This window comes from Tachypleus tridentatus, chromosome 8, assembly GCF_004210375.1.
Source record: "Tachypleus tridentatus isolate NWPU-2018 chromosome 8, ASM421037v1, whole genome shotgun sequence".
In the NCBI taxonomy this organism is placed as follows: Eukaryota; Metazoa; Arthropoda; class Merostomata; order Xiphosura; family Limulidae; genus Tachypleus; species Tachypleus tridentatus.
The window spans coordinates 11,127,475-11,145,397 of NC_134832.1; the positions used below are offsets into that span (position 1 = coordinate 11,127,475).

The 17,923-nt window shown below is 30.7% G+C and overlaps 1 protein-coding gene across 4 annotated transcripts in view; it reads left to right on the forward strand.

Moving 5' to 3' along the window:
• Positions 1-15,624, forward strand: part of Elp1 (elongator complex protein 1) — a 145,892-nt gene extending 130,268 nt beyond the window's left edge. For 3 of the 4 annotated variants that reach the window (XM_076517610.1, XM_076517612.1, XM_076517613.1), the window contains 4 exons: positions 8,790-8,929; positions 9,464-9,612; positions 9,857-9,941; positions 15,439-15,624. In XM_076517610.1, coding sequence (XP_076373725.1) covers positions 8,790-8,929; positions 9,464-9,612; positions 9,857-9,941; positions 15,439-15,506 — 442 coding nt within the window. In that variant the 3' untranslated portion in view covers positions 15,507-15,624. The remainder of the gene's footprint in view (positions 1-8,789; positions 8,930-9,463; positions 9,613-9,856; positions 9,942-15,438) is intronic. The other variant, XM_076517611.1, reaches the window with a different exon arrangement.
• Positions 15,625-17,923: the final 2,299 nt, after the last annotated feature.

Consider the following 17,923-nt stretch of genomic DNA (forward strand, 5'->3'; position numbering starts at 1 on the left):
TATTTCTTTAAAAAGCTTGTATAAAGGGTGAAGCAGGAATTATCAGCCAATAAATGAATGTAATGTACATACTCAGTGCTTTGTACACTGTACAGTTGGTATCTTTAGGAAGCTAATTCCTGTGTTATTTATGAAGTAAATGAGTAAAAAAGAAAAGAATCAGTACACATAATACTAGATTTTGTTACACACATTTGTAACATAATTATACTACTTTAAAAGATATAAAATTTTATTTAAAGCTGTGTTTAGATTATATGTTTTATTTATGTTTTTCGTACTGATAAAATCTTGTACGCTCTTAGTAGGGATTATTTTGTTAGTCTGGCATATATTTATCCATTGCTATACATTATATATGTAGAGTTTAGATACATAGAAACTATAAATGCTCACTATATTCTCAAACAAATCTTTACAACAATCTCCAGCTGCAGCTTAACATTTTACATGTCAAACTAATGCAGTCAAATAACCAATAGCTATAGTAAATTGTCATGAAATGTATCAACTAGCTATGTTTATTATTACAATGTATAATGTTAGATATTTATTTTTACACTGTCATCTACAGTTAGGGGGATTCATTACAACCAGTCTTCCTTTTGGGGTGTCCCTTTGTAACTCAGCAGTACGTTTTAAAGTTTATAATGCTAAAAACTAGTTTTGATACCTGTGATGAGTATGAATTTAATAGCCCATTGTGTAGCTTTGTGCTTAACATCCAGTAATGACAGCAATTGTTTTTAAATAGCACAAGACCTGAACAAGTTTTTATCAACTATCTTTTATGTTCATAAGCTCTTGCTTTGAGGTGGCATTTAGTCTTCTGAATAGAGGAAGTCTTACAGTGACTACAGGTGTATATAAATAAGAACAATTAATAATGAGGGACTGGTTATTTGTCCTTATTAGAGAAAAGGGCTTTCAAATGAAAAGAAGTTTCAAGCTTATTTTTAGGGCAACTTGAAGAAAATTACTTTTATATGTTGGCTTCTGGTTACAAGGTGTTTAGCAAGATATACACAAGTAAAAATGGGTATTCAGAAGCAGTGGGTGCTTTGGTATTAGAAGATAAATTAAAAATTAGGAATTTAAAAATCTGCAAATAGGAATTGTTAAAAAAAAAAGAGCAAACAAGGCAGGAGATACTCTAGACATTCTTTATTTAAATTATAAATTTCCATTAGATGTAATTCCAGATAATATGGAGCCAAAATACTAAATAACAAACTACATATAAGTGAGTACTTCATCATTGGCTTTAACTCTTATCAAGCTAGCTAGAGTGATGGTGGAGAATGTTATTTTAATAAGCTTAACACATTTATGACATTTTGGTATAGACTTTTTAAACACACATAAATAGGTGTATGTTTACTCAACTTATACCAAGCAAATTAGTACTTGTTATATGCTGTCTAGCCAACTTTCACTCCAATAGTAGCCTGTTTATTTATATGTTATTTCTGCCATTAGTTTGCAATAACCAGTAATGAATTACAGTGTGACTGTGTTGGTCAAGGTTAAATCAATGTTATGCTCATTAAAACAACTTTGAACAATGTGAGTGCAGTTTTAAAATTACTGTCATAGAAGATGCTTTGCCCATTAGGGTGGAAATGCAACATTGTGAGTTGGACATGAGTTTAAAAAAAATATTCAGGTACTCTTTAGAAATTATTTACCTTTATTAAGAATTCAAATTACCACATGACTGTCACATGAACATTCCTTACATAATTGCATACCATCTAGGAGCTTTCATTTCATGTACAACACAAGTACAATCAAGTTCATTAAGTGGTTTATTTCACGTTCCCACCATATTATCAGTACAGAAAAGTAAAATGTCTCATTAGACTATCACACATTAAATACATTCATTATATAAATTTAGAGAAAAAGTAACACTGAAGCTGTGCTATCTACTTGCATCTAAAGTAATTTGTTTTTGAACATGTTAGATTCCATACAACAGTTTTATTGTAATGCCGTTTACTTGTTACTGTTAAAGAAAGTGAATTCCTGACCATTTTTAAAGAAATAGATTAATTTAGGAACAATCAGATGTATACTGCACTTTGATAAAATCCTATAAGATAGTAATTTTTTTTGTAATGACAGATTTACTTACAGTACATAAAATATCAAATAATTCACAAATCACCTGAACAAATAATATTCAAGAATACTATTCACAGTGTAAATAGAGAAGCATAACTCCTATTCTTATACCTATAACTTGTATACCATAGACTTTTATTCAAAACCAAGATAAGGATATCTCAGTTATAAACAAAACCACCCCAGTTGTATAAAAATAACCATCATATACTATTTAGTTGCAGAATGAACAAGATATATAATATTAAGAAAATGAAAAAGTACACCACTATAATCCTCATTAACAATGGATACCTGGAACACTTAAAAAAGATGAACACCAACAATAAACAGGAAGGTAATTGCAGCCATATTTTCATATGTTGGTGGTCTCTTTGAAAACATACAGATGGTATGTAAACAACACGAAGTGAGAATATTATTTAGAAGCCACCATATAATACAGTCATGGTAAGTAGAAACCAGATTACATGAGGGCACAATAAAAAATAAAACTCGCCATTTATATCCTCAGTGAATGAGAATTGAATTCCAGTACACTAAAGAAACAAAAAAATATAAAAAGTTAGAATTCAGGAGTATAATAGACATACAGGACTATGATACTCAGTTTTCAGTTATAATACTAAAATAATAGAATGTGAACCACATGAAAAAGTTAACCTTCTAAATCCATTTATAATGGCCTAAAATGAAAATACTGGTACAATTAGGGTTCAACAACAAGAACACAGTTTTTCACAATAGCAACACTTAGAGATAAGTTCAATACTAAACAAATGCCTGGCCAGAACTTCACACCAATATTAACAAGTAATTTATAATAGGTATTAATAAATTAATAATAATGGAATCGGCAAGAAAAACCTAATTAAAAAAAAATAGTAATTACAATATTCAAACAGTACTTTCAATGTCATTAGCAATATCAAGTAACAGACTTTAGTAACTATCTCTCTTAGTGAAGCTTCTGGCAGGTCAGAGGAGGTCACATGAATACAACCTCGTGATCGTAAGTTTTACTCTTCTGCTGTATTAATGTAATCTGTTTGTTACCACGAGGGAAGCTGGTGTGAGTTTCATCTTGGACACATATATTTACTTAAATTGTTATATAGAATGTGAGTTATCATTTTGATGCAACTAAAATTCATAGATAAACTGTATGATAAATGGAAATAATGAATCATAAACACAATCATACTAATTAAAAAAACGAATTGCTATCTCACACACTGGGTCATGGTTCAAAGGTCATGTCATTGCATTTGTTGACTTGCAATAAAAAGTTTATTGAACACTATTTTATACATTTATGTTAACAAGTTTGGTATCAAATTGTAAATTATAATTCAAATCTTAGTTTTATGTATTAGTTAATTTTTTAATTTAAAGCTAAATATTAAAGAATACCTCAAAATATTGATTTTTGTATATCACATGGTATGTTGAATGGAGCATTGGTTCACATTGTATTTGTGGGGTTCAACTATAAAGTTTGTAATTTTGTACAAATTAGGAACTGAAATTACCAATGCTGACAAGCTAGAATATGGAATAAAGCCTTGTATCTCTTCCATTTGTTGAGATACGGTTCATGTACTGAATTAAAAACAGCAGCCTCACTCTCTTCTTTCCATTTTTGGAGGCAGTCTCTTATATACATTTACTTTAATGTGTAACATGTGAATAACCAGTCGAAAGCTTAAACTGTCTTCTTATTGGGTTTTCTTATCCATTTTTAAAGTGCTAGGAAGCCACCTTGTTCTTTTAAACCAAGATTTTAAACATTGTGCCTTTAGTCTGTGTGAAATTACATATTTTTTAGACCAAATACAGCTTAGTTACTAAGCTTAATAAATTACATAGTGGGAGTCTGTAGTATCCATATAATTATTTATGATTTTTTTCATCATTTCAAATGTATATGTATAAAACTGTAAAAAAATTGTTTCACATCCTCCATATGCAAAATTTGAAAAGACTTAGCAATATACAGTGAGCAGCAAATGAGCTCAAAGTTCATAACTATAAGTGATCCATATTTTTATAATTTCGTACTGTTTTGTGTTTTAAAAAATAACTCAAATTTAAGAATGTGTTTTAAATAGTAATAATGTATATATATATATAATGTATTAAAACTGAAATATGACTGTATTTTACAAAATACAGTTGTATAAATCTTTGTAAAGGCCAGTTTTATATTCTTGGATATGGTAACAAGAGTGCATATGTTCTGTGTTAGTGAAACTTCTGTAGTTTTAACCAGAAATGAGTTGGAGGTCAACATAATAAATATACATATAAATGTTTAACATCTCGAGATTTAGGCCATTTAAACTAACTATTTGTGTTTTTATGTTGTAATCTGTAGTCATCTTAGAACTAAAAAAACATTACTTGTATTTATTTTCTTTTTTTTTTATGGTAGCATGAAGTGTAAAATTGCCACATCTCTTATAGTTAAGGTAGAGAAAATAACACAAAATATAAAGTTTTAGTGAAAACAAATGATTGAAATGTACTTGGGTGGTGTTTTAGAGATTACACAAAAAAATATTTGAGATTTTTGAGATCAAAGACATTTTTTAATGATAACATGAAAAATCACTTCACACTCAGACTAGTAACAAAATAGACTCTGTTTTTGTAAACAAGACCACACTAAAAATTATTTATTAAAAGGTCAGTGTTTTTGTGTACTACAGACTTGCAACCTTTACTAAGTCTACCAAATTTTGTGAATTTACACTTAGAACATCAAATGTTATAAATACTTAACTTGTATATATTATACCAAGCTCATTGCAAAAGGGTTATTTGATAAGACATACATAGTCAACTGAGCATAAAAGTCAACTAACCCTAATATGTTATTTTAAAACATTCAAATAGTTGATTTAAGCTTTAGCTGGGGAGACCCCCTTAAGTAGTTAATGCACTAGACTTTCACCAAGATGATTCAAGGTCAAATCTCAGTTACCACAAACAAAGAAAACTCCTTGAATCATCTTGGTGAAACATGTTATAAAAAATAATTAGTGAGTAGTATCTACTTAGATGGTTGAATAGGCTAAAGCATAACAATGGTTACTGTTAAATGTATTCTCTTTTGATTGCAACTGTTGATATATTTTGACAGAATTGCTTTAAATATAAGATCAAATAAAAATTAACATTGATTATGCTAGATGGACACTTATTCTGTAATTAAAAGTGCAGTACATGTGGAAAAATATAGTTAAGCATCAAAATGGTTGTGGATTTATGATTTTATTGTTTAAAAGGTTCCTAATAATATGAATCATTAAGAACATTTAAGCAAAGTATCATCAGCATTGCAATTGATCCCACTATTTACATTTAGGATCATTATGTATTTTACCTATGGAAAACAAGTGATTTTGCTCAACCCAGTTTTTGGTGGTTTTTTTTTTATGTTGAGTTCTGTAATAAGTAAATACATAGAGTTACTCAAAAAGAAGCAAAAATAACTAATTTTAAAGTGGCTAGAATTGGCTATAGTCATAAAGTGTCCTTTCAAATATAAGTATGTTATTAAAAATAATACTAGCTGGAAATTTAAAAAAAAGTGTCTTTGATCTTCAGAAATTTTTTTTATTGTGTCTCAAATTTTACATGGTAACATCACTTTGGACTTAGGTAACATTATACCACCTACAACAGTGATAATGTAGGTTATTATACAGCTTGTATTATGGACACCCTAACAGTGATGTTGGTGTGACTTAAACTATAAATTAACAACAATGATCTTAAAGCTTTGTCTTTTAAACAATATTAATGTTTTTTGAAATAGTATTACTGAAGTCTGTGACAAAAGTATCATGGGGAAATACCAAACATAGGTGGTTGTAGGAACTCTAGTTTATTTTTGTCAATATTTATCATAAGTACTACCTACTGTGCAGTATGCTGTACAAGCAGGGGTGTAGATTTTTTACATCTGATGGGGGGGATGATTTTTGCAACCACTTATGTGGACTGTTCAATTTGCAAATTGGTAATTTCTGATTATGTGAACATGAAAGCTGTAAACATGCAGTCACAGAGTAATCTTGTTGCCACGATACTTGCATGTATTCTTAGGCCTACTGACTGATACTTACGAACTATCGCTTAGATCAAAAATCTTAGAAGCACGTCTATATTAAAGATGTACATTTTGGCTACTGAAAAAGCCTACATCTAGGCCTGATTATGTAATTCGATTGGTATGAACACGAGAATCAAAAGAAGAAACACACAATTTGTAGGCCTGTGATGCAATAAAACAATTCAACAGACCAAACTGTAGGGGGTAATGATTGTATGCAGCACACCCCCCACTTAAAATGAAGGGGGGGATGTATACCCAATCTCCCCCAGGATCTATGCCCCTGTGGACAAGAAAAAGATAATGAAGAAAACCATGAAACATGATATGGTATTTATGAAAGTAGGATAAAATTGAGAGAAGTTATGAGTTCAGTTTCTTTACATTATATATACACTCTGGTAATGCTTTACTGATCCTAGTTGACAATTGACTGAGCCAGGGTGAGAATACTTTCCATTCTTTAAAATTCCCATATACATGCACCAAGGGCATGTCATAAGGGTTCTGCTTGAATGAACATATTAATCATATTTAGTGTCTGAAATAACTGTCATGTGCCCCATGCATTGTCTTAAGTATATAAAAAGAAGCTAGCAATGAGATAGCACTCCACAAATAAACCTTGATAAAAACAGTGTTTGACACCGTATATGAAGTTTTGTTGTCATGGCACAGCCTAAAATTGTATAAAATTATCAGTAGAGCAAAGAGTTCACATAAAAGCTTTATGTAGTGTTGGTTGGACACTAGTAAATTACTGCAGGCTTTACATTCGTCCCAAACACTGTCAAATACATCCTAGGTTGTGAGACTGAAACAGGAAAATTTGGAAACAGGATAGAAAGAGGTAGAACACCTAAACTAAATGATACTGATGTTAAGTATCTTTGTTATGTAGCCTATGAGATGCATGGAAGACTGTTTTGTTGTACTGTATATGAAGATTAATAAAATTTTGATGTTTCACTTGTGATTTTACCTTCCATTGTTCTTTTAAAATAGCCAGAAGTCTAATTTTTTTACTTTTTCCTAACACTTTTGCACAGTACTGTATGTACTTCCATAATACTTTATCGTTCTTAGTCTTTCATGAATGAAGAAATTAATGGCGTTTAAAAAAAAGGTGAAAGAAGTTCTAATCTTAGAAGGTTGAATCTGCTTTGGTTATTTGTTTATTTAAGCTGTTGTAGAGATAATGTTTTAATCTGCTTGCTACCATGGGTGTTTATATAGTGAGTTTGATTTGCAAGAAATAAAAAATGATTAATGCAATTGCAATGAGAACAAATCAAAATTATTTAAAAATGAATTAAAATTTAATTGATTGCAGACAAAAGAAGAATTTGCATGTTAATTTGATTAAGTTATATTAAAACAATTTCAGTATGCAAATCATTAAATCAAGTGACAAATTCAGCCAATAGAAAGTTTAGGTGAAACGGCGTATGCATCAGATATATCTTTTGACATGTTTGGCATCTCATAGGTGATGTAGTGTACCCTAAAACGTATTATTTTTGGGATAGGTATATAAATGCCGTTTTCAATGCAAAATTTTTGTTCTCTCAAATTATGAAGATGTTTTGATTAAGGATTTAGAATTTTAATGATGGGAACATTCCTTTTACTTAATGTTATATTGAAAAATAAAGGAATATTGATTATCTTGGAGCATCAGGACCATCCTGAAAGAGACCTGTAGCGAGTCATGTCAAATGCTAGCCATGGAAAGCAGAGTATGAAGTTTTATAATAGGTGGGAGTTTGCAAATACAGTGGTCAGTGGCAAAAACTGTCCATATTCCCCATGCAGCAGTACCGAACATAATCAAAATGTTGCTGTGTGCCATACATTTCATACAAAGACATACCTGTTAAGTTGTTAGATACAGCATTTGTGGATTTCTGTGTGATTGAGCTGTTGAAAAGAGTGCTGGAAAATCACCACCTTCATGTGCAAAATGGCTTCTGGAAAGTATGTGGGAAGGAATTGTGTGCTTTTGACATGACAGCTTACAATAGGGTTTCTGCAATGAAAACTAGAATGCAGAACTATTGTGAAGATCCACACTTGTCAGTTAGAGCACAGATTGAAATGAGAACATGTTTTCTAACTTTGTTCAAAATTACTTTAATATATTAAACCTCTGTGCTTATTTTTTCATTTCCCATGATCATACATGCTCCATTGGTTTTCTGATGATATGAAAATATAATAATTTATACATCCTGATGATAAACTGACAGGTATTAACTACATGTAATAAAGTGTTTATTCTTTATGATTGTTCCTCACCAAAGTGATAATTTAAAATTTAACTTCCATTGACCAGAAATTGGCTTGTTTTAGCAAATCAAGAGTACTTATATTAAACAATCTCAAATAAGTGAATGAAACTTATTACATCTTCCAAAAGGAATTGCATTTCTCTGCCTAAAACATCTGATAAACAACTTTAATGATTTTTTTGTTTTATAAAAAGGAATGTGGACCACATTAATCTTAACTTACCTCTATTAAAATCTTTTGCTCATTATAGATCTTTAATGACACGATGTACTTCAAGAAAAAAGAAAGAAAATCGAAAGAAGTATACATTAAAGGAAGGGAGCCAAAATGAAGACTTAGCTCTTATAGCTGCTCTTAGTGATCTTTTCCATTCTTCAGACAGAATGAAAGGTATAATAGCTTTGTAAAATGATAGGTATTAACTTACTAAACTTTCCACACTGTGTTGATAAGTTGGCAGGCACAGTCTGAAATCTATATTAACTCATCAACTTGTATTAATTCTGTTGAATGTGTACAACGTGATATTTATAGTTACCAAACTTATAAATTATCTTCATACATTTGCATATAAAATCTGATATCTGTGTTAATTTTCTTAACCCTTTTGGTAATTAATGTACTTGTAAGGTTATAAATTTTGTTGAAATTATTCAGTTAAATACTTGAAGTTTGCATATGGTATTGTGAAGTGATTAAGCTAGTTTTAATCACAAGTAATTGCTCTTTTGACACATTATCTTGGAATAACTGACATAGGGAGTGTTTTACTTTAAAATTATGCAATATTGGCAGGTTTGATTTAATTTTAGTGATTAGCTTTTTAATAAGGTTTATGCTTGCACTACTGTAATGTAAAATTCTATATTTAGGTTTGTAGTTATTTTTACTTATAAATCAAAATTTATACTTATTGTAATCCAGATGAAGTTGGATCTCTTCTGAAAACTTTAGTAATGATGGGCTATGACCAAGAAGCAGTCACTCTTCAGCACAGTTTTGCTGACCTTCTTGAACTTATAGAAATCTCCACTTCTGATGTCTGGCCTACTTATGAACACGATACAGAAGTGGTATGTTGAACTGTTCATGTTTTTGGTAGATTTTACATCATACAAGTATTTAACAACTTAAAAGATTGTCTCTAATCTAAAGCATAGAAAATATTTAATAATAAATTTGGTAATTATAAAAGTAAGAAAAAGCTGCTTCAAGTTTTATATCCATAGTTGAGAAATCTTACTTACTGTAAAAGCTTGTTACTTGTAATATAACAGACTAGATTTATTATTTTAATTTGTGGATTGATATCTTTAGCAGATATTTGGCCCACAGTCCACAGCAAACACTTTAGCAATGGCTCTTCAGGAAAAAAATCAAGATATGCCACATATAATATCTGGTGAGTGTGTATTCTGTTTACAAATTAGAATTTTTAAATTCATTTTTAAGTACACATAGTTATATTATGTGTAGTTTTGATGACTTAGTAATTGTTTGTAGCTGTTTCGAAGTTGATATATTTTTCTGAATTTAAAATGATTACTTAAGATCCTGATGAGAGCTTCTATACATCGTTAAGATTTTATGTAATTATGTGTTCAAATTCCCAATAAATATTGACAGTGTCAATTTTGCAAATATCAATATGATGACTGTAAAAGGAATTTAATAAGCAATAATTTATACAATATTAATTATCTTAAAAATTTTATTAAATTTACCAGATAATGTGTTCTTACAAGTTATTCCATTCATGGGTATACATAAATCATGAATTAATGAACCATTGTTTAAAAAAATTAATAGGAAGTAGGAACATTGAAATATTTTTAATTGACTGAAAAACAGTTTAAACCTGGTATTGTATTGATCAACTGTTTTCTTTTTTCTTTTTTTTCTCAAACTCAAACCATAGTTACACTGGAGGTAAAATAAAAGTCCATTGTAATTTCAAGTATACTGTAGGCTACAGGTGTAAATCAAATCATTATTTATTGTATTTTTGTGTGTGATCACATTAACCCCTTCCATTACAGATTAGGTGAAATCCACCAAGCACATAAACACAAAAGTAATTGTACTATGATTTTTGATAATGTAGACATATCTTTATAAAATTTTGCAAGTTATCAATAAACATTACTAGGCTTTTGAACACAAAATATAAAGTTTTTAAATTAAGTATTAAGATTTTTTAAAAAAATTTCCTCGTAAATTTTTTATTAGAATGTTGACCATACAACATGCAAAGTAATTTTAATATTAAAATTAAAAAACTTTTATGTGTAATAAAATTTTCAAATCTTTATAACTTTCAGATAATTATCAAATATTTTTTAAAAAATTGTATTTTATCCATTACTTTTACTTCTGTGTATCTGTGCAGGTTGGTACCTGGCTAACATTATAGAAGTTGCAATGATTCAATAAAGATGTACTCGTGTTACTATGTCCAAGAATATAAAATTGGTCTTTGAAAAGTGATCTGAATTAGCTATGTTTTAGTGGACTAATATTTTGTAAAATAGTCTTATTTCATTTTAAGTACATGATTACTATTTGAAATAAGTTCTTAAATTTCAGCTATTTTTTAAAACACAAAGCAGTAAATAAAGATTTATAGAAAACAATGAACTCTTCTAGATATGAACTTTGACCTCGTTTATTGCTTGCTGTAGTTTGCTAAACCTTTCAAATTTTGTACGTGGAGGATGTGAAACAAAATACTTTTTCTTGGTTTTATGCATACAGTTTTATATACCAAAAAAACATAACTAGCTATGCAGATACCATATAATTCTATTATAATTTATCAAGCTTAGTAACTATGTTAAAAAACATGATATTTGGAGCTCATTAAAGTTTCCTTACCTTTTCAACTCTTAAAAGTTGAAAGAAGAAATTTGGTCTTAATTAATTCAATTTTATTGAGAAAACTATTATGGGGACATTTTGGGCTTTTGATTGGTTATTCACATGTTGTTGACAGAAGTAAGTGTACATAAGCATGTCTTTTGAAAAATGGAAAGAGGTGGGTGGGGGCCACTGTTTGTCTAGTACAAGTAATGATAGCGAAGCAAGTGAGAAAGAAAGGAGGTCATTATTTGATATTCCAGCTTGTAAATATTGGCAACTTGGGTTCCTGATTCATAAGAAACTATAGACTTTGAATTTGGGCATCACAAACATCTAATTTGAACAAATGCTTTATTCAACATACCATAAAACAGACACAAGTCAGTATTTAGGATTTTGTTTTTAATATTTACTTTTAAATTAAGAGATCAATTATGGATCATACTAAAATATGAATAATAATCTACAATTTTATACCATACTTATTGACAAACATTCGAAAAATTATAATTCAGTAAAATTTTGAATGCGAGTCAACAAATGTGATGTAACGTGGCCTTTGACCCATGACCCATAGTGATAGCATTAAGTGTTTATAATATTGTCAAACAAAAACTACATTGAGGCAAAATATGTGTTTGATAGTAATATGTAGTAATTACTTATTACAGTAGGTATATATCTTCCTTTGAATTTGTTCTTAATTTGGAAACCCCTCAGATTTATTCTTTTGCAACTTCCACTTTAGAAGTCTTTCTTCAATTAACCTCAGTCATCCAGTTTTCAAAACAAGATATCACATCTTCATCTTCATACATTCAATTTGTTTTGTCCAGTCTCTTGCATGACATATGATTTTCCCTCAGAATAGCTCATTTTCTCTCTCGCTCTTATCAGCCTTCTACTTTTTCTTTCTGTCAATGTATCATTCTCTTTAGCCAGCTTGTCTTACTATTCCACATCTTCTTCCTTTCTTTATACTTGTCTTTTCATCAAGGGCTGTCTGTTTCACTCAGTGAAGATTACTGTGGTGCATTGTTCATAACCTTTCCCATCTTACCAGGCAGTAATCCCCTTCTTTTGTTACTCCTCTATCATCCTGTTCTTCTCCCCTACTAGAACCTTCAGGCTCTTGCACTCTTTTGAGCCGTTGACTTCCTATTCCTTGTATCATTTGTCTCTCAAAATTATTTTATATGTCTTTTTGCTTTTGATCATTATTATTCAGATATTTATGCTTTGGATGTCTACTGTATTCTCTATCCTAGGGACTAATTGATGCTGTTTCCATATCACTTGTTTCTTTCAAAGACTTTGTTTGCCATGATGAATGATTTTTCCCATGTCTTTTCCTTCAATTACATCATGGTACTGTTGTTCTGATTCCAGTTGTCTTTTACCTCCTGTGTGGAATGCTTATTATTTTCTTGCTTGGATTGCTCCTTTTTGTGGAAACAGTTTGTCTATTTTTACCATAACAGACCTCTTTTTGGGACTTGTTCCATTCCACTTTAACTGATTAGATTTTTTAATTCATCATCTAGCATGTTCCTTTTGATGGAGATCTTACAGGCTAGTTTGGAGACTACACATTATTCTCCCACTTTTCGTATCATCAGGTAGTTATCTGTGCTTTTGCTTTTGGCTTTTTTGCCTCTCTACACTTTTCATTCTCTTGTCTACTCAGAGGCTGTAGCTTCTAAGTGGGATGAGGTTTGCCTGTTGTGTTTTTCAATCATTTCTATATCTGTCACATGTTTCATAACACCTATATGTGTACCATGTTTTCTTCACATTTCATTAAGAACAAAAATGACCTGGAGGAGACAAGACTCACCAGATTAAATGTTACATGAGAAATTACACCTTACATTCCTTATTATCAATGCCATCAGAGGTAATACCCAAACTAAATATTGAACAGATGATAATGAAATGATTTAAATCCATCCACGTTTTTCAGTGTTCTTTGTTGAGATGGGGTTTTCTACAAGACTGTTTTGGCAATAGATCTGTATAACAGACACAACCATTTCTGCAAAAGGACAACACCAGGTGTACTCCTGCCTTTATACCAGGCTTGTGCTTGCTGCCTTGAGTCATAATAACTCATTGCACTGCCTCTCAGCAGGGACTGTGTTTCACCTCTCACCCCATTCTGTAATTGAACTACAATGGCTTCCCCCACATTTTCAATGTGAAGTTCTATCTCTTAGTGATGCAGAGTAGTAAGTGATGTTTCTGAAGTTAACATTTTCTTTACTTTAAAATGCATTTCAAGTATATTCTTATCACTTCACCGCTGTCCAACCCATCCTTCTCTCTTCTAGTGATTTTCTTTGTATTGTCAAGAATGAGTTTATGATCACATGCCACTGCTCATAGGAATTATTGTGCATGGTTATAATGTTGCTCTACTATTGCTGAAGAGCTACAGCATTATGATAATTACATCATAGAATGGTGAAATACACATGAATAAATTTAGGGATGAGAGTTAAGCTTATTAAATGTCCAGGAAATTTTACTGCAGGTAGAAAATTGTTAACTGTTTCCTGTAGCTGGTGAAGACATTTGTTTTTGTCTTCAGTAACTGTAGAGTATTTTTTTAAATTAATAACTTTTCTAATGGCTATACAAATTTTCATAGATGGTTAAAGTGGTATATTTTTATTTCTTGGTAACTTTTTATTTATCATTAGCCTGTCTTAGTTTTTCAGTTATAATATTACAAAAAATGGTAGAATCTCTACTATCAACTGTCTATTAAAAACTGGCAACTCCTAAAAACAATCAGTATTTTCAGAGTATTTTGAAGTGGAAAGCAGAGTATGTGAATGCATCAGAAGGAAATGATAATTTGGCATGCAAGCTCATTTGTTATTTATAACAGAAAATTGACAGTGTCATGTGTAGGTATTTAAATGATTCAGAGTAATCAGTGTACCAGTTAGAGGTTTCTAATCATTCAAGAAGTTATTGTTTGCCACAAAATTGGGTGTCAAACAAGAGGATTTTAGTCCTCTCTGTCGAAAAAGCTTGTGTCCATTATTGATAATTGGAAATTGAAACAATGCATTATAGATTTCTTCAGGATAAAAGGGACAGGATTATTTTTACATTGTGCCACACCAATTGCTTATTGCTAAAGGTGAATCAACTGCAGGTAAAAAAGTTAGCTTTATGTTATTTAAAATGTCTGCTGATAATTAGTCATTGCAAAAAAACCATACTGCTTCAGAAACCTGGTTATTATGAAGCTTACAGTCACTTGATACTTTAAGAAAAAAGGCATGGATGACCAGTGATCTGTTTGCACAGTGAATCAAGGCTTACAAGAAGTTTTTTTGTTTATCAGCAGTGCTTCCTTACATATATGGAATGCTTATTTCTTATTTTTCTTCTCATCAGTGATAGAGGTCTTGCGACCTTCAACCAGAAAGAGAATGAAATAATGAAGTGTCATTATTACCAATATTTCCTGCACTCCATCTTAGTCAAATATAGTAAGGCCAATGATGTTGATCAGCCAAAGCTGTCTCTATTTTGAATGCTTGTTGTTGGGTTAGTGAAGAGATGAGAGGGAGGTCAAAGCTTCTACAAGAAGTGTTTTTCAGTGAGATGTCCCCCCCTTTTTTTATCCAAGGCTTCATATGATGATACTGAAGGTGAAATTCCATTGATATGTCTTTGAAGTTGCTTAGAAACCAATTAAAAGTTAATGAGCTGTCTGCCACAGTGTATGCTACCTCATTGGATGTCAGTACTAAAGAAGACGAATGCTATGATTTGATTGACAAGATTGTTTCAGTACCAAGTATTTGTAATCATAATCTGTAAAGTTAGATTTTTTCATCTGTTTTCTTGCTAAACTTATACAACTGTGCCGAGGTTCTTTGTTTTTAAAATACAAAGTTTCAAATTTTTCAAAGAAATGGAATAGTACCCATTTATTTATCAATGATAGTTATAAGTACTTGTTAAATGTGTTTAAAAATAGTATTAATTGGCATATTTGATTTTTTACTCTTTGCTATCAGATCCTGATTTAAGGAATCCTCCTCCAACCATAAAGAGTGAAACATGGAAGCTTACGTTACTACAGTAAAGACATTTATCATTATCATTAATAAAGTTGCCTGATTAATTCAAATGTTGATGGTCTTGATCTTGTAAACATTTTTAGTATGCATGTATGCACAATAAAATATTTTTTATTTCCTGAAGTTTTGTTAGAAAATCTGTTTTTTCTTCCTCATACATTTATTTTATTAACATTTTGTTTTCTGTAAGATATTTGACTTTGCAGTTTATATTAATATTTTACAAAGTGTTGTTTTACAAGAAATAATATGAGCATGTGACTGTGCAAAGGGTATTTCAATTTTTCATTTCAACTAAAATTTTGAATTTGGCAGTTTTCAATGGCAAATTGATTATGGTACAGTGTAAGTTTCAAATGTTCCATAGGCAGATTTCTATCAATATACAACATCCACCAAATAGCTGCATAGTACAAGCTTCTAAAATCAGGACTTTCAGGTTTACTATCACATTCTGTTGAATAGTGTTGATACATGTTTTAAGAACTTTCTACATTAAAACTAAAGTATTATTTTATACCTGTTAAAAGAAAATGTTAGTCTTGGTACCTAGACTCATCTGGGATTTTCATGAGAATTTATGAAAACTAACCTCTTACTTGGTTATGATAATTGTGTGTGATGAATATATCTTTCTCCTCTGTTTCATTGCCTAATTTCTAAGAGGTGTGAGAAATAAAATGCATTCAGCATTGAGTTCCTTCATTGTAGCATTTACAGATGGCATTAGCTATCTTGTGAGTGTTAGATAGCATCAACTAGAGAGCTCCATAAATATTAATTTAAGAAACTGGGATTGTAGATAATGCAGTGTCAAGAAAAAGCCCTCCACCCCAGTGGCACAGTGTCTGTTGACCCATGCTGCTAGCAGAGCACAAGATAGCCCAGTGTGTAGCTTTATGCTTAATTCCAAACAAACAAGAAAATAGCAAACAAATTTGTAGTGAATTAGTTTAAACTAACCATAGTTCTGTGTGTGATTTAGATGATTATTCATGAGATAAAGAGTTGATGGATTCTTCTGATAGCAATATTAGTTTTGATAACATTTCTGATGAAGATAGTGAGACTGATACCACACCTCTGGATGTACTTTGGGTTAATCAAGGTAAAGAGTGCCAACATTCTTCTTTTGTTGCAAATGATGGAATTAAGATGTGGTAGATTTACTGTTATATGTATATTTTAATATTAGCGTTTGTATAAGTTAAACTAATATTTAGAAATCTACATGACTTATACTGTTAAACCTGTATTGCAAAATTCCTACCTGTACACTAAAGTTGTAGAATATTCTTGAGTGCAAGAATCAATGCATGGGTATGTGTAAACAATAATGTATCATCCATATTGTTAAGCAGGCTGAAATTTCTGAAAACTCTCCTCATGCCTATAAATTTAAGCAGTGTGACATTAGATATTATTTGTTTGCCAGAATTGGTGTACTATAAATATGAGAAGTTATACCTGTGATTAACATTTATTAATTGGGAATTCCATATATTGGACCAGAAATGTTTATAAATTTTGAACATTGTAAACTTCAGGAGACTGACACTGGACATTAGTATTTTTAAGAAGATATTATATAACTTTAGTAATGAAAACTCAACATCTGTTGAAGTTTCTACATTTGGATGATAATGAAACATTTGATGAGAACTCACAAAATAGAAGGTTCTTCAAGATAAAGTCTGTTTTGGACCACTTTAGGAATAAATTTCAGTCTCTTTGAATACTGCAAAAGAATATTTATATGAATAAATCATTTCTTGGCTGGAAGGGTTGTTTTGGCTGGACAAGTTACATTCCTTCCAAATGAAAGTGATTTAGAATAAAAATCTTTGAACTCTGTGAAAGTACTTCAGGCTATATGTGGAATTTCCACAAACCCAATACATCAAGGATTGTTTTGAAATTGATAACCTCCATTTTAGACAAAGGATACACTTTGCACATGGATAACAATAAAGCAAATTATCCTCAAACAGGAGAAAAAGATATGATACTTCTTAGTACATTGCACAATGACAAGGTGGAAACTGTTGAGACATGGACAGACAACACTGCAGTTGTTCTTGATTATTACATGGAAATGGGAAGCCAAGACATGACTGATAACTACCTTAAAGAAAATGTAATGGCATGAAACGTTTATAGAAATACTATAAATGTTTTGCAATCTCATGGATATTTGGGCTGTCATTTCCTGTTATCTGCACAAAAAGTTATAAGGAAAGAAAACCAGATTGATATTGCTTACCAAACTGGACAAGAGATTTGTTGAAGAATATGCTATAGCAAGGCCTGTAACTACCTTAGGGCAGATTTTAAAATAATTTAACTCTTGTGGGCTCACAGAGAGGCACTTTTTTGAAGTCATCTCACAGACAACAAAACATAAACCCACCAAATGGGTTAT